Source organism: Cherax quadricarinatus, chromosome 8 (genome assembly GCF_038502225.1).
Source record: "Cherax quadricarinatus isolate ZL_2023a chromosome 8, ASM3850222v1, whole genome shotgun sequence".
Lineage (NCBI taxonomy): Eukaryota > Metazoa > Arthropoda > Malacostraca > Decapoda > Parastacidae > Cherax > Cherax quadricarinatus.
In genome coordinates this window covers 21,511,936-21,538,141 of record NC_091299.1, presented here as the reverse complement: position 1 = coordinate 21,538,141, position 26,206 = coordinate 21,511,936, and the positions used below count along the sequence as shown (strand labels likewise).

General features: G+C 44.9%; 1 protein-coding gene and 1 long non-coding RNA gene across 3 annotated transcripts in view; one reads left to right on the top strand and one right to left on the bottom strand.

Annotated features, from left to right (window-relative positions):
- LOC128685245 (uncharacterized) overlaps window positions 1-26,206 on the top strand; it is a 76,442-nt gene that overhangs the window by 37,621 nt on the left and 12,615 nt on the right. For both annotated transcript variants that reach the window (XM_070082926.1, XM_070082925.1), the window contains exons 10-12: window positions 1,171-1,286; window positions 10,470-10,780; window positions 13,674-13,868. In XM_070082926.1, the coding sequence (XP_069939027.1) occupies window positions 1,171-1,286; window positions 10,470-10,780; window positions 13,674-13,868 (622 nt within the window). The remainder of the gene's footprint in view (window positions 1-1,170; window positions 1,287-10,469; window positions 10,781-13,673; window positions 13,869-26,206) is intronic.
- LOC138852410 (uncharacterized) overlaps window positions 1-26,206 on the bottom strand; it is a 47,489-nt gene that overhangs the window by 9,508 nt on the left and 11,775 nt on the right. The window lies entirely within an intron of this gene.

Here is a 26,206-nt window from a genome sequence, read left to right as displayed (position 1 = left end):
CATTCAGGAATACAAGCGAAACTTGGCTACCCATGTTACACTATTATTATTATTATTATTATTATTATTATTATTATTATTATTATTATTATTACTATTATTGCAAGGCAGAGTTTCTGGAATTCCAGTAGTATATTAACTGGTACTGGTTTAGGATAATAAGTTTTCCAATAAATCTTAAGAGTGAATGTTGTGTGATAATTTTCCCAAGAAAGTTTATAAGTTCATTAGGTCATTTTAACCAAACCATACCACGGGCGGGGGTAGAACCCGCGATCAGAGTCTCAAAACTCCAGACTCTGATCGTGGGTTCTATCCCCACCCGTGGTATGGTTTGTTTACAATCGTGTCATTACGATTTCGTGAGTCAGTTAGGTCATTTTGCTAGTTTGTACAAGAACGACTCTCATCTGATATATTGTCTTAATGGGAGATTATCCTTGTTTTGGTAACCCATAAAAGTTACTAATGTACCTTGTCTTCACTTACCGTAAATTACATTTATTCTTAAATGTAATTTAGTTAGATATAACTAACAATACCCAGACTATAAAAATTGTCACCCGACTTTAACAGATTAACATAGAAAATATAAACACGTGAATTTGAGCTCCTAAGAAGCAAAGTTTTTTTCAGCAAACTTGAAGTAGCAACCCAAGGAGGATATGATCCATAAAATATGTAATATGTAAAATATGTAATCCCGTGGCCTGGTAGGTCAAGGGTTCGATCCCGGAAACATTGGGCGTTTCCTTATACCTACTGTCCCCATCCACTTACACCCAGGTAAGTAGGTACCTGGGTGTTAGTCGACCGGTGTGGGTGGCATCCTGAGGGACAAGGTTGTAGCACTACAATGAAAATACGACAGACAAGCTCTCGACGACTCACTGACTTTCTTGGGTTATCCTGGCTGGCTAAACCTTAGGGTTAAAAATACGAACAAAATCTTATCCTAATATTAGCATGTCTTAGATATTCCCACCATCCCATTGAAATAGTTTTTGTGTGAAGGATTAATGTGGATGGCAGTACGTGACTAAAAGTTAGCGAGTTGTAATGGCAATTTTCATTTGGAAGAACCACTTAATAGTTTGAGTAACAGGTTCTTCGTCTTATATCAGTATTAATAAATGTGATAATAAACGGATAACAAATGTTCTCCTGCAGCTGGGTCCTCCTCTGGCATCGTCGGAACGAGAATTCAAGATAAAGAAGGTGCCAACACAGGAGTGTCTGGTGGTATGTGTGGTGTCACTGGATCAACTTCCTCTCACAGCAGACACGTGAGTCTTCACACCTTCCTTAAACACACCTTTAATTACAAGAGCATTTGTCATAATGTTGACTTCTTGTATGATAATCACTGTCATTACAAATGTAAAGATATATTATTTGCGGGATAGGCTTTTATATAATAATTATTATTAATAATATTTTCCATGAATCTGCATTAATGTCACAGAGATTGGGTTACAGTATTAATTTCTTATATTGAAAAGCCCACAGTTATGCAAAACCCTTCTGGTAAACATAGAGTAATACCAGTAGAATATAATTTTGGAAGGTTTGAAACCCAGAAATCTTCATAAGATTTTCTTTGTAGAAGAAATAAATGTTTTAACGTGAACCATCACCGTAATGTTCACTTAATATACAGTAAATATCCGGTGAAGTTATTCCAATCTTTCTCATCTGTTGGTATTATTTATTCTTCGAGATCGATCATCTTTTTACTTGGTAGAACATATATGTGTTGGATACATACAGGAAAATGTTTCGTGATAATGCTAAACCTGATGGAAATAGTGATGGCCCTACAATATTATGTTGCCAGGGTGATGGTCCTACAATATTATGTTGCCAGGGTGCTGGCCCTACAATATTATGTTACCAGAGTGATGGCCCTACAATATTATGTTGCCAGGGTGATGGTCCTACAATATTATGTTACCAGAGTGATGGCCCTACAATATTATGTTGCCAGGGTGATGGTCCTACAATATTATGTTGCCAGGGTGATGGCCCTACAATATTATGTTGCCAGGGTGATGGCCCTACAATATTATGTTGCCAGGGTGATGGCCCTACAATATTATGTTGCCAGGGTGCTGGCCCTACAATATTATGTTACCAGAGTGATGGCCCTACAATATTATGTTGCCAGGGTGATGGTCCTACAATATTATGTAGCCAGGGTGATGGCCCTACAATATTATGTTGCCAGGGTGATGGCCCTACAATATTATGTTGCCAGGGTGATGGCCCTACAATATTATGTTGCCAGGGTGATGGCCCTACAATATTATGTTGCCAGGGTGATGGCCCTACAATATTATGTTGCCAGGGTGCTGGCCCTACAATATTATGTTGCCAGGGTGATGGCCCTACAATATTATGTTGCCAGAGTGATGGCCCTACAATATTATGTTGCCAGGGTGATGGCCCTACAATATTATGTTGCCAGGGTGATGGCCCTACAATATTATGTTGCCAGGGTGCTGGCCCTACAATATTATGTTGCCAGAGTGATGGCCCTACAATATTATGTTGCCAGGGTGATGGCCCTACAATATTATGTTGCCAGGGTGATGGCCCTACAATATTATGTTGCCAGGGTGCTGGCCCTACAATATTATGTTGCCAGGGTGATGGTCCTACAATATTATGTTGCCAGGGTGATGGCCCTACAATATTATGTTGCCAGAGTGATGGCCCTACAATATTATGTTGCCAGGGTGATGGTCCTACAATATTATGTTGCCAGGGTGATGGCCCTACAATATTATGTTGCCAGGGTGATGGCCCTACAATATTATGTTGCCAGGGTGATGGCCCTACAATATTATGTTGCCAGGGTGATGGCCCTACAATATTATGTTGCCAGGGTGATGGCCCTACAATATTATGTTGCCAGGGTGATGGCCCTACAATATTATGTTGCCAGGGTGATGGCCCTACAATATTATGTTGCCAGAGTGATGGCCCTACAATATTATGTTGCCAGGGTGATGGCCCTACAATATTATGTTGCCAGGGTGCTGGCCCTACAATATTATGTTGCCAGAGTGATGGCCCTACAATATTATGTTGCCAGGGTGATGGTCCTACAATATTATGTTGCCAGGGTGATGGCCCTACAATATTATGTTGCCAGAGTGATGGCCCTACAATATTATGTTGCCAGGGTGATGGTCCTACAATATTATGTTGCCAGGGTGATGGCCCTACAATATTATGTTGCCAGAGTGATGGCCCTACAATATTATGTTGCCAGGGTGATGGTCCTACAATATTATGTTGCCAGGGTGATGGCCCTACAATATTATGTTGCCAGGGTGATGGCCCTACAATATTATGTTGCCAGGGTGATGACCCTACAATATTATGTTGCCAGAGTGATGGCCCTACAATATTATGTTGCCAGGGTGATAGCCATACAATATTATGTTGCCAGGGTGATGACCATACAATATGTTGCCAGGGTGATGGCCCTACAATATTATGTTGCCAGGGTGATGGCCCTACAATATTATGTTGCCAGAGTCATGGCCCTACAATATTATGTTTCCAGAGTGATGGCCCTACAATATTATGTTGCCAGGGTGATAGCCCTACAATATTATGTTGCCAGGGTGATGGCCCTACAATATGTTGCCAGGGTGATGGCCCTACAATATTATTTTGCCAGGGTGATGGTCCTACAATATTATGTTGCCAGAGTGATGGCCCTACAATATGTTGCCAGGGTGAAGGCCCTATAATATTATGTTGCCAGGGTGATGGCCCTACAATATGTTGCCAGGGTGATGGCCCTACAATATTATGTTGCCAGGGTGATGGCCCTACAAAATTATGTTGGCAGGGTGATGGCCCTACAATATTATGTTGCCAGAGTGATGGCCCTACAATATGTTGCCAGGGTGAAGGCCCTATAATATTATGTTGCCAGGGTGATGGCCTTATAATATTATGTTGCCAGGGTGATGGCCCTATAATATTATGTTGCCAGGGTGATGGCCCTACAATATTATGTTGCCAGGGTGATGACCCTACAATATTATGTTGCCAGGGTGATGGCCCTACAATATTATGTTGCCAGGGTGATGGCCCTACAATATTATGTTGCCAGGGTGATGGCCCTACAATATTATGTTGCCAGGGTGATGGCCCTACAATATTATGTTGCCAGGGTGATGTCAATACAATATTTTGCCAGGGTGATGGCCCTACAACATTGTTGCCAGGGTGATGGCCCTACAATATTATGTTGCCAGAGTGATGGCCCTACAGTATTATGTTGCCAGGGTGATGGCCCTACAATATTATGTTGCCGGGATGATGGCCCTACAGTATGCGTCCAGGGTGATGTCCCTACAATATTATGTTGTGATGGCCCTACAATATTATGTTGCCAGGGTGATGGGCCTACAGTATTATGTTGCCTGAGTGATGGCAATACAATATGTTGCCAGGGTGATGGCCCTACAATATTATGTTGCCATGGTGATGGCCCTAAAATATTATGTTGCCAGGGTGATGGCCCTTCAACATTATGTTGACAAGGTGATGGCCCTACAATATTATGTTGCAAGGGTGATGGCCCTACAATATTATGTTGCCAGGGTGATGGCAATACAATATTATGTTGCCAGGGTGATGGCCCTACAATATTATGTTGTCAGGGTGATGGCCCTACAACATTATGTTGACAGGGTGATGGCCATACAACATTATGTTGACAGGGTGATGGCCCTACAATATTATGTTGCCAAGGTGATGGCCCTACAACATTATGTTGACAGAGTGATGGCCCTACAATATTATGTTGCCGGTGTGATGGCCCTACAATATAATGTTGCCCCAGTAATGGCCCTACAGTATTATGTTGACAGGGTGATGGCCCTACAATATTTTGTTGACAGGGTGATGGCCCTACAACATTATGTTGCCAGGGTGATGGCCCTAAAATATTATGTTGCCAGGGTGATGGCCCTACAATATTATGTTGCCAGGGTGATGGCCCTACAATATTATGTTGCCGGATGATGGCCCTACAATATTATGTTGCCAGGGTGATGGCCCTACAATATTATGTTGCCAGGGTGATGGCCCTACAATATTATGTCGCCGGATGATGGCCCTACAATATTTTGTTGCCAGAGTGATGGCCCTAAAATATTATGTTGCCAGAGTGATGACCCTACAACATTATGTTGCCAGGGTGATGGCCCTACAATATTATTTATGTTGCCAGGGTGATGGCCCTACAATATTATGTTGCCAGGGTGATGGTCCTACAATATTATGTTGCCAGGGTGATGGTCCTACAATATTATGTTGCCAGGGTGATGGCAATACAATGTTATGTTGCCAGGGTGATGGCCCTACAACATTATGTTGCCAGGGTGATGGTCCTACAATATTATGTTGCCAGGGTGATGGTCCTACAGTATTATGTTGCCGGATGATGGCCCTACCGGGGTGATGGTCCTACAATATTATGTTGCCAGGGTGATGGTCCTACAATATTTTGTTGCCAGGGTGATTGCAATACAATGTTATGTTGCCAGGGTGATAGCCGTACAATATGTTGCCAGGGTGATGGCCGAGCAATATTATGTTGCAAGGGTGATGGCAATACGATATTATGTTGCCAGGGTGATGACCCTACAATATTATGTTGCAAGGGTGATGGCAATACAATATTATGTTGCACGGGTGATGGCCCTACAATATTATGTTGCCAGGGTGATGGCAATACGATATTATGTTGCCAGGGTGATGACCCTACAATATTATGTTGACAGGGTGATGGCCCTACATTATTATGTTGCCAGGGTGATGTCCCTACATTATTATGTTGACAGGGTGATGGCTCTACGATATGTTGAGAGGGTGATGGCCCTACAATATTATGTTGCCAGGGTGATGGCCCTACAATATTATGTTGCCGGATGATGGCCCTACAATATTATGTTGCCGGATGATGGCCCTACAATATTATGTTGCCAGGGTGATGGCAATACGATATTATGTTGTCAGGGTGATGGCCCTACAATATTATGTTGCCAGGGTGATGGCCCTACAATATTATGTTGCCGGATGATGGCCCTACAATCTGTTGACAGGGTGATGGCCCTACAATATTATGTTGCCAGGGGGATGGTCCTACAATATTATGTTGCCAGGGTGATGGCCCTACAATATAATGTTGCCGGAATGATGGCCCTACAGTATGCGTCCAGGGTGATGGCCCTACAATATTATGTTGCCAGGGTGATGGCCCTACAATATTATGTTGCCAGGGTGATGGGCCTACAATATTATGTTGCCAGGGTGATGGCCCTACAATATTATGTTGCCAGGGTGATGGCCCTATAATATTATGTTGCCAGGGTGATGGGCCTACAATATTATGTTGCCAGGGTGATGGCCCTACAATATTATGTTACCAGGGTGATGGCCCTACAATATTATGTTGCCAGGGTGATGGGCCTACAATATTATGTTGCCAGGGTGATGGGCCTACAATATTATGTTGCCAGGGTGATGGCAATACAATATTATGTTGCCAGGGTGATAGCCCTACAGTATTATGTTGCCAGGGTGATGGCAATACAATATTATGTTGCCGGGGTGATGGCCTTACAATATTATGTTGCCGGGGTGATGGCCCTACAATATTATGTTGCCGGGGTGATGGCCCTACAATATTATGTTGCCGGGGTGATGGCCCTACAATATTATGTTGCCGGGGTGATGGCCCTACAATATTATGTTGCCGGGGTGATGACCATACAATATTATGTTGCCGGGGTGATGGCCCTACAATATTATGTTGCCAGGTCCCCTCAAGGAAGGTTCCTTGATGTTGGTGAGGGGCTCTTGATTTAGGGAATTGGATCTGTGCTCCAGTTCCCCGAATTAAGCCTGAATGCCTTCCACATCCCCCCCCCCAGGCGCTGTATAATCCTCCGGGTTTAGCGCTTCCCCCTTGATTATAATAATAATAATAATATGTTGCCAGGGTGATGGCCCTACAATATTATGTTGCCGGGGTGATGACCATACAATATTATGTTGCCAGGGTGATGGCCCTACATTATTATGTTGCCAGAGTGATGGCCCTACAATATTATGTTGCCAGGGTGATGGCCCTACAATATTATGTTGCCAGGGTGATGGCCCTACAATATTATGTTGCCAGGGTGATGGCCCTACAATATTATGTTGCCAGGGTGATGGCCCTACAATATTATGTTGCCAGGGTGATGGCCCTACAATATTATGTTGCCAGAGTGATGGCCCTACAATATTATGTTGCCAGAGTGATGGCCCTACAACATTATGTTGCCAGAGTGATGGCCCTACAACATTATGTTGCCAGAGTGATGGCCCTACAACATTATGTTGCCAGGGTGATGGCCCTACAATATTATGTTGCCAGGGTGATGGCCCTACAATATTATGTTGCCAGGGTGATGGCCCTACAATATTACGTTGCCAGGGTGATGGCCCTACAATATTATGTTGCCAGGGTGATGGCCCTACAATATTATGTTGCCAGAGTGATGGCCCTACAACATTATGTTGCCAGAGTGATGGCCCTACAACATTATGTTGCCAGGGTGATGGCCCTACAACATTGTTGCCAGGGTGATGGCCCTACAATATTATGTTGCCAGGGTGATGGCCCTACAATATTATGTTGCCAGGGTGATGGCCCTACAATATTATGTTGCCAGGGTGATGGCCCTACAATATTATGTTGCCAGGGTGATGGCCCTACAATATTATGTTGCCAGAGTGATGGCCCTACAACATTATGTTGCCAGAGTGATGGCCCTACAACATTATGTTGCCAGGGTGATGGCCCTACAACATTGTTGCCAGGGTGATGGCCCTACAATATTATGTTGCCAGGATGATGGCCCTACAATATTATGTTGCCAGGGTGATGGCCCTACAATATTATGTTGCCAGGGTGATGGCCCTACAATATTATGTTGCCAGGGTGATGGCCTTACAATATTATGTTGCCAGGGTGATGGCAATACAATATTATGTTGCCAGGGTGATGGCCCTACAATATTATGTTGCCAGGGTGATAGCCCTACAATATTATGTTGCCAGGGTGATGGCCCTACAACATTCTGTTGCCAGAGTGATGGCCCTACAACATTGTTGCCAGAGTGATGGCCCTACAACATTATGTTGCCAGAGTGATGACCCTACAACATTATGTTGCCAGAGTGATGACCCTACAATATTATGTTGCCGGTGTGATGGCCCTACAATATTATGTTGCCAGGGTGATGGCCTTACAATATTATGTTGCTAGGGTGATGGCAATACAATATTATGTTGCCAGGGTGATGGCCCTACAATATTATGTTGCCAGGGTGATGGCCCTACAATATTATGTTGCCAGGGTGATGGCCCTACAATATGTTGCCAGAGTGATGGCCCTACAATATTATGTTGCCAGGGTGATGACCCTACAATATTATGTTGCCAGGGTGATGACCCTACAATATTATGTTGCCAGAGTGATGGCCCTACAACATTGTTGCCAGAGTGATGGCCCTACAACATTATGTTGACAGAGTGATGACCCTACAATATTATGTGCCAGAGTGATGGCCCTGCAATGTTATGTTGCCCCAGTAATGGCCATGCAATATTATGTTGCCGGAGTGATGGCCCTAGTATATTATGTTGCCAGGGTAATGGCCCTACAATATTATGTTGCCAGGGTGATGGCCCTACAGTATTATGATGCCAGGGTGATGGCCTTACAATAATATGTTGCCGGGTAAATGCCCAACAACATTATGTTGCCAGAGTGATGGCCCTACAATATTATGTTGCTGGGGTGATGGCCCTACAATATTATGTTGCCGGGGTGATGGCCCTGCAATATTATGTTGCCGGGGTGATGGCCCTGCAATATTATGTTGCCAGGGTGATGGCCCTACAATATTATGTTGCCGGGGTGATGGCCCTACAATATTATGTTGCCAGGGTGATGGTCCTACAATATTATGTTGCCAGGGTGATGGCCCTACAATATTATGTTGCCGGGGTGATGGCCCTACAATATTATGTTGCCAGGGTGATGGCCCTACAATATTATGTTGCCGGGGTGATGGCCCTACAATATTATGTTGCCAGGGTGATGGCCCTACAATATTATGTTGCCAGGGTGATGGCCCTACAATATTATGTTGCCAGGGTGATGGTCCTACAATATTATGTTGCCAGGGTGATGGTCCTACAATATTATGTTGCCAGGGTGATGGCCCTACAATATTATGTTGCCGGGGTGATGGCCCTACAATATTATGTTGCCAGGGTGATGGCCCTACAATATTATGTTGCCAGGGTGATGGCCCTACATTATTATGTTGCCGGGGTGATGACCATACAATATTATGTTGCCAGGGTGATGGCCCTACATTATTATGTTGCCAGGGTGATGGCCCTACAATATTATGTTGCCAGAGTGATGGCAATACAATATTATGTTGCCAGGGTGTTGGCCCTACAATATTATGTTGCCAGAGTGATGGCTCTACAATATTATGTTGCCGGGGTGATGACCATACAATATTATGTTGCCAGGGTGATGGCCCTACATTATTATGTTGCCAGGGTGATGGCCCTACAATATTATGTTGCCAGAGTGATGGCAATACAATATTATGTTGCCAGGGTGATGGCCCTACAATATTATGTTGCCAGAGTGATGGCTCTACAATATTATGTTGCCAGGGTGATGGCCCTACAATATTATGTTGCCAGGGTGATGGCCCTACAATATTATGTTGCCAGGGTGATGGCCCTACAATATTATGTTGCCAGAGTGATGGCCCTACAACATTATGTTGCCAGGGTGATGGCCCTACAACATTATGTTGCCAGAGTGATGACCCTACAACATTATGTTGCCAGAGTGATGACCCTACAATATTATGTTGCCGGTGTGATGGCCCTACAATATTATGTTGCCAGAGTGATGGCCCTGCAATGTTATGTTGCCCCAGTAATGGCCATGCAATATTATGTTGCCGGAGTGATGGCCCTAGTATATTATGTTGCCAGGGTAATGGCCCTACAATATTATGTTGCCAGGGTGATGGCCCTACAGTATTATGATGCGAGGGTGATGGCCTTACAATAATATGTTGCCGGGTAATTGCCCAACAACATTATGTTGCCAGAGTGATGGCCCTACAATATTATGTTGCCTGGGTGATGGTCCTACAATATTATGTTGCCAGGGTGATGGCCTTTCAATATTATGTTGCCGGGGTGATGGCCCTACAGAATTATGATGCCAGGGTGATGGCCCTACAATATTATGTTGCCGGGGTGATGGCCCTACAATATTATGTTGCCTGGATAATGGCCCTACAATATTATGTTGCCAGGGTGATGCCTTCTCAGTATTGTTATATTGCCAGAGTGATGCCTTCACAATGCCGAGAAATACGGACTACACTCACCTCTGCAACTCACATGGACACCCTCATCATTGCTGCCTCGGCCGCAATTTGTGGCACCGTCATCCTTGCAGTTATGATGTTTATCTGCTGCAGCAGGAGGCAGAGTGTCCAACAGAGAAAGCAGGGCATACCAGCCATACTCAACCCATCGTCGCCGCCTCTGGCCTCTCTGGGTACTCTAGGCAGTGGAATAAACCCTGATTGGGACTCTGTCTCTATGTACTCCCAGAGGTCAATTCCTAGAGCCAAGATGTACCACATGGAGAAAGGTATTTCAAGCTTAAGCGTACTAGCGAATGAACACACACACACACACACAATGAGAATAACGTTCCGATACTTAATAAGGAATCGTTCAAGACACTGTACACTGTGTATGTTAGGCCCATACTGGAGTATGCAGCACCAGTCTGGAACCCACACCTGGTCAAGCACGTCAAGAAGTTAGAGAAAGTACAAAGGTTTGCAACAAGGCTAGTACCAGAGCTCAGGGGAATGTCGTACGAGGAAATGTTGAGGGAAATCGGACTGACGACACTGGAGGACAGAAGGGTCAGGGGAGACATGATAACGACATACAAGATACTGCGGGGAATAGACAAGGTGGACAGAGATAGGATGTTCCAGAGAGGGGACACAGAAACAAGGGGTCACAACTGGAAGCTGAAGACTCAGACGAGTCACAGGGACGTAAGGAAGTATTTCTTCAGTCATAGAGTCGTCAAGAAGTGGAATAGCCTAGCAAGTGAAGTAGTGGAAGCAGGAATCATACATAGTTTTAAGAAGAGGTATGACAAAGCGCTCGGGAAGCAGAGAGGGAGAGGACCTAGAAGCGATCAGTGAAGAGGCAGGGCCAGGAGCTGAGTCTCGACCCCTGCAACCACAATTAGGTGAATTAGGTGAGTACACACACACACACACACACACACAGTAGAGTTACAAATGGAGAGGGAAGCAGGAAGAACGAAGCCAAACTACAATAAAAGGGACTACACAGGCATGAAGAATTTCCTGCACAAGGTTCAGTAGGACAGAGCACTGGCAGGGAAGTGATTAAATGAGATGATGGAATATGTGACAACAATATGCAAGGAAGCTGAGGAGAGGTTCGTACCCAAGGGTAACAGAAATAACGAGAAGACCAGGACGAGCCCTTTGTTCACCCAAAGGTGTAGAGAGCCCAAAACCAAGTGTGCTAGAGGATGGAAGAAGTACAGAAGACAAAGGAGCCAGGAGAATAAGGAGAGCAGTCGTAGAGCCAGAAATGAATATCCTCAGGTAAGGAGGGAGGCCCAACGACAATATGAAAATGACATAGCAGCGAAAGCCAAATCTGACCCAAAGCTGTTTACAGCCACATCAAGACGAAAACAACAGTCAAGGACCAGGTAATCAGGCTGAGGGCAGAAGGAGGGGAGATCACAAGAAACGACCGAGAAGTATGCGAGGAACTCAACATGAGATTCAAAGAAGTATTCACAGAGGAGACAGAAGGGACTCCAATAAGACGGAGAGGTGGGGTACACCATCAAGTGGATACAATACATACAACCGAGGAGGAGGTGAAGAGGCTGCTAAGCGAGTCATGAGGGAGCAGAAGCATTCTGTGTACCACTAACGACAATCTTCAGTACATCTATTGAAACAGGACGACTACCTGAGGTATGGAAGACAGCATATGTAGTCCCGATTTAAAAAAAAAAAGAGACATGCACTAAGCATTAAACTAGAGACCAGTGTTACTGCCATGTATAGTTTGCAAAGTCATGGAAAATATTATAAGGAGAAGAGTGGTGGAGCACCTAGAAAAGGAATGAGCTTATAACCGACAACCAGCACGGTTTCAGAGATGGGAAATCCTGTGTCACAAACATACTGGAGTTCTATAATAGAGTGACAGCAGTAAGACAAGAGAGAAAGAGGGGAGCGGATAGATTGCGTTTTCTTGGATTGTAAGAAAGCTTTTGACACAGTTCCACACAAGAGATTAGTGCAAAAGGTGGAGGACCAGGTAAGTATAACAGGTAAGGCACTGCAATGAATCAGGTAATACCTGACGGGAAGACAGCGAGTCATGGTACGTCACGAGGTGTCAGAGAGGGCACCTGTTACGAGCGGGGTTCCACAGAGGTCAGTCCTAGGACCAGTGCTGTTTCTGGTATATGTGAAAGATATAACGGAAGGAATAGATTCAGAAGTGTCCTTGTTTGCAGACAATGTGAAGTTAATGAGGAGAATTCAATCGGAGGAGGACCAGGCAGGACTACAAGGGGATCTGGACAGGCTGCAAGCCTGGTCCAGAGACTGGCTTCTGGAGTTCAACCTTACCAAGTGCAAAGTCATAAAGACTGGGGAAGGGCAAAGAAGACGGCAGACGGAGTACAGTCTAGTGGGCCAGAGGCCACAAACCTCATTCAAGGAAGATGATCTTGGGGTGAGTATGATACCGAGTACATCTGAGGCGGACATTGACCAAATAGCTGCTGCAGCATATGGGCGCCTAGCAAACCTAAGAATAGCATTCCGAAATCTCAGTAAGGAATTGTTCAGGACCCTGTACACTGTGTATGTCAGGCCCATACAGGTACCAGCAGGTAGCATACATAGCTTTAAATAGATATATGATAAAGCTCATAGAGCAGGGAGAGAGTGACCTAGTGACGACCAGTGAAGAGGCAGGGGCAGGAACTGTGAATCGACCCCTGCACCCACATTTAAGCGAGTACGTAGAGTACCCAGACTCACGTACACACTATCGACAAGTGCCTCTGACAATTTATTTATTTATTTTATTTATTTAGTAATTTTAGCATACATACAGAGGTACAAAAAAATACAGGTAAGAGCAGCATGCCAAAGCCACTTATATACATAGCATTACGGGCCAAGTAATGAGTAATAAAATTATTATCTCAGACATTTAGTTATTTAATACTAAACATTCCTGTGTTATTTAATGCTCATTGTGAAATATGTTGAGTATAGTCATAATTTTAAAAATAAAAAAAATATAGGAAAAGTATCGGTACCGGTATCAGTATCGGCAAAAAATTGCATATCGGTATAGGCCAAAATTTTGGTATCGCCCCATCCCTAAATATGTAAACTATCCTTCATTACCATTTCGGATCCCCTGTAACTTTTTATAACTCATTTTGACAGGCTGTGTCAACAACAGGATGGTGCCAGATGATGCAAGGTCCCACATTTCCCAGGCATCGCTTCGTCGACCATCTGGTTCACAGTCAGTGACTGACTGTCAGTCTCGGCGTTCTTACTCTGCTCTTGCTGGTACCCCCAGCCACACCCACGCACATGCTCACGCCTTCATGCCACCCTTTCATCTCTCTAGTCAAGGTAAGTGCTCGTCTCTAGTGTTGGTTACGTTCGGATAGGTGTTGTAAACTGTGTGGTGTAGGAGTAGGTTTAAACTGATAGCCCGTTGACACTTTTAAACCTGAAGTTCATTTGTTGAGAAATGGCATTACCAGTTAAGTTTAAAGACTTATACTTAACTTAAAAGGACAACTCATCACCTGCACAGCCGCCCCTGCAGATGAGGTCTAGAAGCTGTCGAAACCATCTCAACATGGGGGTGTTATGTCAGCATATTTCATTCACTGATGGCTGACAAAATACCTACTTGTGTGGACTCAATGGTCCGCATATCACCGGGGTTTATGATAAGTGACTAACTCACGACTTTATACTCAACTGCGCAGTCAATAGTAGTACATCACGAGTTAGAACTCTTACCTGGGTATATGTATCTGACCCGTAATTACGCCCGGATATCCGTTGAGTTGATTGAAGAATAGTGTTCTTTGAAGAATGTCGCACTACACTCTGTTGGATCGCAACACTCGTTGTTACACTGTTCATCAACAATTGTTCACACAATATCACTAAGAAGTTGATCACACTTCTCTGTAAGTGTTTATCGTGTTTTGTGAGACACTTTGTTCACACTAACGCACAGATCGTTCTTTGTTGGTTATCCTGGCGTCAGTGTCACTCTCAGTAATGTCAAAAGTAATCTGAAGACGCCACAGCGCCCCACGCCGTTACTGCCCCTTGCACAAAAAAAAAGCTGACCTAGTACTTTTTGCTTCCTTGCCACTTCCTCGATGAAGCAAAGCAGAATGTTTGTTTCTTGCTGTCTTAAGCATAGACAACAATGTCCACTATCTTTACTATGGTAATAAAGAGGGAGCAGGATTTTCCTTAATTGTCCTGCTAAAGTAAGAGATGTACTGTCTCTTATTAAAATACACTTTGCAACACTGGACTGCAAGGAGCATCGGTCACTTGACCACGTCAGATACTCGTACGGCATCTGTGATCAATTACTCACTGTAGCAGTAAACAAGACACTTGCCCCTTCTGAGAGGTCTGGGCCCCTCAGGGCTGAAAGGGGCTGAAGGGGGCTGATACCCCCCTCCTGGAGAAAATTTCTCCATCATTAATGGTGTCTGATATTTGTGTATGGACTGCCTCCTTGTGAGCTGTTCACCCAGGCAAGTACTGTTGACACAGACACCCTGAGATTAGTCGTCTCAGTCTCACAAGTGGCTTTTAGGACACATTTCCATATGGAACTGATCTTGCAAGAAATTTCTAACTACATGCACAAACGAAGGACTGACTTGGTGGTGGAGACTATGCTTCTAGAAATCCCCTGATTCTACCCAAGCAACCTAGATTCCTCTAGTCCCTCTCTTCTAGACACCATGTGCAGTGGAGGACTTATTTCTGCATAGAATTCAGATAGTATCCCTCTTCTGGCAGGGCTGCATCTGCTCTTGTTCCCACCTCCCTAGTTAATAACGATAATAAACTTGTTGAACTAGGCATAAGAATTAACAACTTGGCGTCTACATTGCTATAACCAGTTTGTTTGGTGGCTCTTACAGAGCGGGGTTCAATGATATCTGCACAATCAAGGGCAACATGGGTTCAGGGCAGGTCGCTCCTGCCTCTCACAACTACTGGATCACTATGATATGGCCTTGGATGCACTGAAAGAAAATCAGAGTGCAGATGTAATATACACAGACTTTGCAAAAGCATTTGACAAATGCCATCATGGCGTAATAGCCCATAAAATACGTGCTAAAGGAATAACTGGGAAAGTGGGGAGATGGATCTTCAACTTCCTAACAAATCGAACACAAAGAGTAGTGGTCAACAGAGTTAAATCGGAGGCTGCCATAGTGAAGAGCTCTGTTCCACAAGACACAGTACTCGCCCTCATCTTATTCCTTATCCTCATATCAGACATAGACAGAGATATACACCACAGCACCGTATCATCCTTTGCGGATGATACTAGGATCTGCATGAGGCTGTCATCTGCTGAGGACGCGGTTAACCTCCAAGAAGATATAAACAAAGTTTTCCAGTGGGCAACGGTAAACAATATGATGTTCAATGAGGACAAATTCCAACTACTGCGTTATGGAAAACTGGAGGAGATAATAACTAGAACAGAGTATACTACTGACTCCGGCCATACAACAGAGCGGAAAAATAATGTAAGGGACCTGGGAGTAGTAATGTCTGAGGATCTCACTTTCAAGGATCACAACAGTGCCACGATCGCACGTGCAAAGAAAATGATAGGATGGATAATGAGAACTTTCAAAACGAGAGATGCCAAGCCAATGATGATCCTTTTCAAATCACTTGTTCTCTCTAGGCTGGAATACTGCTGTACATTAACATCTCCATTCAAAGCAGGTGAAATCGCAGATCTAGAGTGTACAGAGATCCTTTACTGCACGTATAAGTTCTGTCAAGCACCTTAACTACTGGGAACGCTTGGAAGCACTTGACTTGTACTCGTTGGAACGCAGGAGGGAGAGATATATCATAATCTACACTTGGAAAATCTTGAAAGGAATGGTCCCAAATCTGCACACAGAAATCACTCCCTACGAAAGTAAAAGACTGGGCAGGCGATGCAAAATGCCCCCAATAAAAAGTAGGGGCACCATTGGTACACTAAGGGGAAACACCATAAGTGTCCGGGGCCCAAAACTGTTCAACAGCCTCCCATCAAGCATTAGGGGAATTGCCAATAAGCCCCTGGCTGCCTTCAAGAGAGAGCTGGACAGATACCTAAAGTCAGTGCCGGATCAGCCGGGCTGTGGCTCGTATGTTGGACTGCGTGCGGCCAGCAGTAACAGCCTAGTTGATTAGGCCCTGATCCATCGGGAGGCCTGGTCATGGACCGGGCCGCGGGGGCGTTGATCCCCGGAATAACCTCCAGGTAACCTCCAGGTATGTCTTCGGAGGCTTCTTACTTTATTTGCAAAGTCATGGTGGGTACACAGGCTTGTGTGTTTGTGCCCATGGCCCGGGAGGGCCATGCCCACGAGGGAGAGAGGGAGTAGACTTGTTAACTGCTTCTAGGCCGCAGAGAGAGTGAGACAGATGCAGGGGTGGGCATACTGAAGTGGTAAGCCTATAGGTGGCAGCACCAGCATGGCGTGAAATATGAACTCAGCTGACAGATAGCATAGGCTGTCTGTGCAGACAGTACAGGCTGTCTACATTCGCTCGCCCACCTACCACATGGTCGTCCCGACCATGTCTGGCGGTAAAAAAAAACTCGGTCTCTCTCTCGTAGGAACAAGGCACAGAACACAAAATAAAATCATGTATATACATATGGACATGGAAAAAAAACTTCCTACAGGGAGAGAAGAAAAAACATGTGGAGTGTGCTAAACATCGTGGTCAAAGGCAGTGAGCGTCGATGGGCATCACTGCACGCCTTCCTGCGTCTGGACAGATACTGCAACACAGGAGACATCGCTGTGGCTGAACTGTGATGTAACGGGTTACGATCTCCTCTGGAACGGTGAAGTAGTCATCGTAGGAGTCGCTGCAGGTTTCACTCACCCTGGGGCACGACATGCTGGTGCCCTCGAGTGAGGCGTCGCCAAAACTCGGCAACTGGGCAGGACTTCTGGCAAGTGACTCAGGAGGACACTTCTCGACTGATACTGTCAAGAATTAACAACTGGGCGTCTACATTGCAAACTGAACTGTTTGCAGTCCTAATGGCGCTAAAGCTAAATTATGACACTGAGCTTGACTCTATCATCATTACTGATTCTATGTCATCACTGAATGCTAACTCGTATAATAACTCCAACAACATGCTCATTGGAGAAGCCAGGTATAGATACTCAAAAATCAAGGACAAAGGAATTAATGTACAATTGCTATGGATCCCATCACACATTGAATTACTCCTCAATGATAAAATTGATATGTTAGCCAAGAAGAGTATCCAGAAGGAGAATGTAGAATATAACTTTGGTATATCTGTGTCTAGCATTAGGAATAATATTAGGAGAGAAGTAAATAATGAAAATGATTGTTATAGGAATGCAGTTAGAAACCTGAGTAGATCTATAACCCACTATGATAACATGAACATAGATAAGTATGTTTATGGAGCAACTTGCAATGTGAACAGACTGACTGATGTTGTAGTGGCCAGGCTTAGGCTTGGTTACAAGTACTTCTGGCAGTTTGGGAGACACACACATGATGATCATACTAAATATAAATTATGTGATCAGGCATATGGTCACTGTCTTGAACACTATGTGCTTAATTGTCCACTTATTGAGGAATACAGAGACAGTATAATAACCTATGTGACATGTCAAGATATCTTATGAATGAAAATAAGATACCAGATATACTAAGCAAATTTCCTAATTTTGCTTGTAACAGATAAGTGAACTATAGGTATGTAAATATAAATCCATATGTATTCCTGTCAACCCTTTGGGGCCTAGTTCTTGGGCCTTTTGTGTATCCATATGCTCTTGTGCTACCGTCCACAGGATGGATATGGGGTGCACAATAAACTAGCCACTTCGGTGGCAAAATCTAAATCTGCGTGCACCTTAGAGATCCCTGATTTCACTGGGTATTCCCTAAGCAATATTTATGCAGTAAGTGACACTAGCTTCTAGACTAATACCTAAGAGAAGATGCCATCAAACGTACTGGTCTGTGGGCCTTCGCCCACCTCATGGCCCTAAGCTCATATTTCCCCATACATCGTTGGCCAACTAAATACAGGAAATTTTTGAAGATTGTCTTACTAAGGGGTGCCTGGTGAGAGACTAGTCCGCGGTACTTCAGGAAGCCTCTCGATGAAATTCAGGCTGGTGCTGCAGTTTCCGCAGTGTCCAGTCTTAGAAGAACAAGCTGTCTCACGTTCCACCATTATTGTACAAGCGAGCGGCCCATGTCCTTTCGACCATGTCCAATACATAAAGGTGGTGACCCTACAGAAGTAAACAACCATAGGCCAATATCAAACTTACCATTGCTATCCAAAATCTTCGAGAAACTCGTGCACAGGAGACTATATTCATTTATAACGTCACAAAACATACTCAACCCCTGCCAATTTGGATTCAGGAAAAATAAAAGCACTAATGATGCAATTATAAAAATGCTAGACCTGCTTTACACAGCATTGGAAAATAAGGAATATCCGCTAGGAATTTTTATTGACCTAAGAAAAGCGTTTGACACAGTAGACCACGGCATCCTACTCCACAAACTTGACCACTATGGTATAAGAGGCCATGCGCTTGCATATTTTAAATCCTACTTTTCTAATAGGTATCAGTATGTCACCATTAAAGACACAGCCTCATCAATACTGCCACTTGATACTGGAGTTCCGCAGAGAAGTGTCCTTGGACCCCTGCTCTTCAATGATCTTCCAAACATATCCCAACACCTGAAACCCATTCTCTTTGCTGACGACACGACTTATGTCATCTCCCACCCTAATCTTGCCACCCTCAACACCATTGTTAACGAGGAGTTGCTCAAAATATCGACTTGGATGACAGCCAATAAACTTACACTTAACAATGGCAAAATCTACTATATTATGTTTGGTAGCAGAGCAGGTGTTGCGCAACTTAACATTAAGGTCGACAACACTCTAATTGCCAGACATAATGAGGGCAAATTCCTTGGCCTATACCTCGACAACAACCTAAATTTCAGCACCCACATCCAACACATAACAAAAAAAGTATCCAAAACGGTGGGGATCCTCTCCAAGATACGATACTACGTACCGCAAACTGCCCTTCTCACACTATACCATTAACTTATATATCCATACCTCACCTATGCTATCTGTGCTTGGGGTTCAACTGCAGCAACGCACCTAAAGCCAATAATAACCCAACAAAAAGCCACAGTAAGAATAATCAATAAATCCCATCCCTGGCAACACATCCCCCCCCACTCTTCATAGATCTAAACTTACTTCCTGTTCAGAACATCCACACTTACTACTGTGCAATCTATATCTACAGGACCTTAAATTCCAATATTAACCTTGACCTAAAACACTTTCTTGATAGTTGCGACAGTATCCACAGGCATAATACCAGACGCAAACATCTCTATGACATTCCCCGTGTCCGACTAAACCTTTACAAAAATTCAATGTATTTCAAAGGACCTAAAATCTGGAACACCCTACTGAAAACTCTAGAACTGCAGACACATTCATCACTTTCAAAACTACAGTTAGAAAACATCTTATCTCCCTGATCCACCCCGACAACTAACTACATGATAACCACCTGGTGGTTCAAAATTACACTCACTCACCCACTGACTATAAACACAGAAATACTAATCTTAATCTTAAAATAATAAATCCTAACTAGTCATAAGTTTGCCTACGATACTCCAATATAGACACCTTGTATTGTGCCAGAACAAAAGAATTCACATTGCTAAACTCACAAATTATAATGTAGTCACTTAGCCTTAATACCATAATCTGTAAAGATTTAATGTTAAGTCTGCTCGAAATGCCTAGCCATGCTAGGTGTCCTAGTGGCCCCCTCTGTAATTAGTATTTTATAACATGTAAACCACAAAATACCCAAAACCTGTAAACCCCACATAGTAACCATTATAGACAATAAACTTGAATTGAATCGTCTGCCTGACCCGCTTCTGCCTTCGTTCAAGCATGGGGTTGCTAGCTCACCTTATCTAATATAACCTAGTATTCGCCTATATTAAGGTCTAAGGCTACATTAATAATATCTAAGGTTACCTCACTAATTTTAATATTACTAACAGTATAATCCTACCTAAACCTTCCCTGAAGGGTAAATATATCAGTCAGTACTTGTATTCTCACTGCCTCCGCCAACTAGTGTTTTGTTTGGGTGGTTGTGAGGGCTCCCAAAGCTCATTCAGTGCTAACCCGTCCTTGGAATTTTTGGGAGACCAAATAAATTTCCACAAGGTGTATAGAGTTCTGTATTTTCAAACCTAGGCTTAGTACTATTCCTGGTGATATTTTCGTGTGCCAGAAATTGGGATTCTATCCTAGGTAATACGCAGCACCATTGTCACGGTAATTTAATGTCTTCATTCATACTTCGATGAGGATTAATCATTCAGTGCAAACGTAAGTTTAGGCATTACATGCCTTGTAGAAGTGATTACGTTACAAATATCATAAAAAAATTATATTTTCATAATCTTTGTATAAGACCTGGGGATTTTATTATTTACTTTATATGGATAAGTACAATCCATAAGTTTTATTTCAAACTGTTATGCATTGTTGCATTATCTTCATATTTTCATCCCTATTTAGTTCGAGTGTAGAGAATATTCTTTTTCCTTGCTAAGGACATATATTTTCTCATTTTAAACAGGTATAAACCTTGGTAATTGAACCAACAAGTGATGTTGAAAAAGGAGACAGATGCCTCTCCTACAAATTTATTAGAATATATTTCGTTTCTGGGAACCTGATCATTTCTAACATACAGATAGTCAAGAATAAAAGCATATGTAGGCATAATGCCAGGTGGTGTGTCGTGATGTAGTAGTGAGGGTGAAGCCTGACACACCACGTGATGTAGTAGTGAGGGTGAATCCTGACACCACGTGATGTAGTAGTGAGGGTGAATCCTGACACCACGTGATGTAGTAGTGAGGGTGAATCCTGACACCACGTGATGTAGTAGTGAGGGTGAAGCCTGACACCACGTGATGTAGTAGTGAGGGTGAATCCTGACACACCACGTGATGTAGTAGTGAGGGTGAATCCTGACACACCACGTGATGGAGTAGTGAGGGTGAATCCTGACAAACCACGTGATGTAGTAGTGAGGGTGAATCCTGACACACCACGTGATGTAGTAGTGAGGGTGAATCCTGACACACCACGTGATGTAGTAGTGAGGGTGAATCCTGACACACCACGTGATGGAGTAGTGAGGGTGAATCCTGACACACCACGTGATGTAGTAGTGAGGGTGAATCCTGACACACCACGTGATGGAGTAGTGAGGGTGAATCCTGACACACCACGTGATGTAGTAGTGAGGGTGAATCCTGACACACCACGTGATGGAGTAGTGAGGGTGAATCCTGACACACCACGTGATGGAGTAGTGAGGGTGAATCCTGACACACCACGTGATGGAGTAGTGAGGGTGAATCCTGACACACCACGTGATGGAGTAGTGAGGGTGAATACTGACACACCACGTGATGGAGTAGTGAGGGTGAATCCTGACACACCACGTGATGGAGTAGTGAGGGTGAATACTGACACACCACGTGATGTAGTAGTGAGGGTGAATACTGACACACCACGTGATGTAGTAGTGAGGGTGAATCCTGACACACCACGTGATGTAGTAGTGAGGGTGAAGCCTGACACACCACGTGATGTAGTAGTGAGGGTGAATCCTGACACACCACGTGATGTAGTAGTGAGGGTGAATCCTGACACACCACGTGATGGAGTAGTGAGGGTGAATCCTGACACACCACGTGATGGAGTAGTGAGGGTGAATCCTGACACACCACGTGATGGAGTAGTGAGGGTGAATCCTGACACACCACGTGATGGAGTAGTGAGGGTGAATACTGACACACCACGTGATGGAGTACTGAGGGTGAATCCTGACACACCACGTGATGGAGTAGTGAGGGTGAATACTGACACACCACGTGATGTAGTAGTGAGGGTGAATAGTGACACCACGTGATGTAGTAGTGAGGGTGAAGCCTGACACCACGTGATGTAGTAGTGAGGGTGAAGCCTGACACACCACGTGATGTAGTAGTGAGGGTGAATCCTGACACCACGTGATGTAGTAGTGAGGGTGAATCCTGACGTGATGTAGAGTAGTGAGGTGATGAATCCTGACACACGTGATGTAGTAGTGAGGGTGAAGCACGTCATGTAGTAGTGAGGGTGAATCCTGACACACCACGTGATGTAGTAGTGAGGGTGAATCCTGACACACCACGTGATGTAGTGAGGGTGAATCCTGACACACCACGTGATGGAGTAGTGAGGGTGAATCCTGACACACCACGTGATGTAGTAGTGAGGGTGAATCCTGACACACCACGTGATGTAGTAAGGGTGAATCCTGACACACCACGTGATGTAGTAGTGAGGGTGAATCCTGACACACCACGTGATGGAGTAGTGAGGGTGAATCCTGACACACCACGTGATGGAGTAGTGAGGGTGAATCCTGACACACCACGTGATGGAGTAGTGAGGGTGAATCCTGACACACCACGTGATGGAGTAGTGAGGGTGAATACTGACACACCACGTGATGGAGTAGTGAGGGTGAATCCTGACACACCACGTGATGGAGTAGTGAGGGTGAATACTGACACACCACGTGATGTAGTAGTGAGGGTAAATCCTGACACACCACGTGATGGAGTAGTGAGGGTGAATCCTGACACACCACGTGATGTAGTAGTGAGGGTGAATCCTGACACACCACGTGATGGAGTAGTGAGGGTGAATCCTGACACACCACGTGATGGAGTAGTGAGGGTGAATCCTGACACACGACGTGATGGAGTAGTGAGGGTGAATACTGACACACCACGTGATGGAGTAGTGAGGGTGAATCCTGACACACCACGTGAAGGAGTAGTGAGGGTGAATACTGACACACCACGTGATGTAGTAGTGAGGGTGAATACTGACACACCACGTGATGTAGTAGTGAGGGTGAATCCTGACACACCACGTGATGGAGTAGTGAGTGTGAATACTGACACACCACGTGATGTAGTAGTGAGGGTGAATCCTGACACACCACGTGATGGAGTAGTGAGGGTGAATCCTGACACACCACGTGATGGAGTAGTGAGGGTGAATCCTGACACACCACATGATGTAGTAGTGAGGGTGAATCCTGACACACCACGTGATGGAGTAGTGAGGGTGAATCCTGACACACCACGTGATGGAGTAGTGAGGGTGAATCCTGACACACCACATGATGTAGTAGTGAGGGTGAATCCTGACACACCACGTGATGGAGTAGTGAGGGTGAATCCTGACACACCACGTCATGTAGTAGTGAGGGTGAATCCTGACACACCACGTGATGTAGTAGTGAGGGTGAATCCTGACACACCACGTGATGTAGTAGTGAGGGTGAATCCTGACACACCACGTGATGTAGTAGTGAGGGTGAATCCTGACACACCACGTGATGGAGTAGTGAGGGTGAATCCTGACACACCACGTGATGTAGTAGTGAGGGTGAATCCTGACACACCACGTGATGTAGTAGTGAGGGTGAATCCTGACACACCACGTGATGTAGTAGTGAGGGTGAATCCTGACACACCACGTGATGGAGTAGTGAGGGTGAATCCTGACACACCACGTGATGTAGTAGTGAGGGTGAATCCTGACACACCACGTGATGGAGTAGTGAGGGTGAATCCTGACACACCACGTGATGTAGTAGTGAGGGTAAATCCTGACACACCACGTGATGGAGTAGTGAGGGTGAATCCTGACACACCACGTGATGTAGTAGTGAGGGTGAATCCTGACACACCACGTGATGGAGTAGTGAGGGTGAATCCTGACACACCACGTGATGGAGTAGTGAGGGTGAATCCTGACACACGACGTGATGGAGTAGTGAGGGTGAATACTGACACACCACGTGATGGAGTAGTGAGGGTGAATCCTGACACACCACGTGAAGGAGTAGTGAGGGTGAATACTGACACACAACGTGATGTAGTAGTGAGGGTGAATACTGACACACCACGTGATGGAGTAGTGAGGGTGAATCCTGACACACCACGTGATGTAGTAGTGAGGGTGAATCCTGACACACCACGTGATGTAGTAGTGAGAGTGAATCCTGACACACCACGTGATGTAGTAGTGAGGGTGAATCCTGACACACCACGTGATGTAGTAGTGAGGGTGAATCCTGACACACCACGTGATGTAGTAGTGAGGGTGAATCCTGACACACCACGTGATGTAGTGAGGGTGAATCCTGACACATCACGTGATGTAGTAGTGAGGGTGAATCCAGACACACCACGTGATGCAGTGAGGGTGAATCCTGACACACCACGTGATGTAGTAGTGAGGGTGAATCCTGACACACCACGTGATGTAGTAGTTAGGGTGAATCCTGACACACCACGTGATGTAGTAGTGAGGGTGAATCCTGACACACCACGTGATGTAGTAGTGAGGGTGAATCCTGACACACCACGTGATGGAGTAGTGAGGGTGAATCCTGACACCACGTGATGTAGTAGTGAGGGTGAATCCTGACACACCACGTGATGGAGTAGTGAGGGTGAATCCTGACACACCACGTGATGTAGTAGTGAGGGTGAATCCTGACACACCACGTGATGTAGTGAGGGTGAATCCTGACACACCACGTGATGTAGTAGTGAGGGTGAATCCTGACACACCACGTGATGTAGTAGTCAGGGTGAATCCTGACACACCACGTGATGTAGTAGTCAGGGTGAATCCTGACACACCACGTGATGTAGTAGTGAGGGTGAATCCTGACACACCACGTGATGTAGTAGTGAGGGTGAATCCTGACACACCACGTGATGTAGTAGTGAGGGTGAATCCTGACACACCACGTGATGTAGTAGTGAGGGTGAATCCTGACACACCACGTGATGTAGTAGTGAGGGTGAATCCTGACACACCACGTGATGTAGTAGTGAGGGTGAATCCTGACACACCACGTGATGTAGTAGTGAGGGTGAATCCTGACACACCACGTGATGTAGTAGTGAGGGTGAATCCTGACACACCACGTGATGTAGTAGTGAGGGTGAATCCTGACACACCACGTGATGTAGTAGTGAGGGTGAATCCTGACACACCACGTGATGTAGTAGTGAGGGTGAATCCTGACACACCACGTGATGTAGTAGTGAGGGTGAATCCTGACACACCACGTGATGTAGTAGTGAGGGTGAATCCTGACACACCACGTGATGTAGTAGTGAGGGTGAATCCTGACACACCACGTGATGTAGTAGTGAGGGTGAATCCTGACACACCACGTGATGTAGTAGTGAGGGTGAATCCTGACACACCACGTGATGGAGTAGTGAGGGTGAATCCTGACACACCACGTGATGTAGTAGTGAGGGTGAATCCTGACACACCACGTGATGTAGTAGTGAGGGTGAATCCTGACACACCACGTGATGTAGTAGTGAGGGTGAATCCTGACACACCACGTGATGGAGTAGTGAGGGTGAATCCTGACACACCACGTGATGTAGTAGTGAGGGTGAATCCTGACACACCACGTGATGTAGAA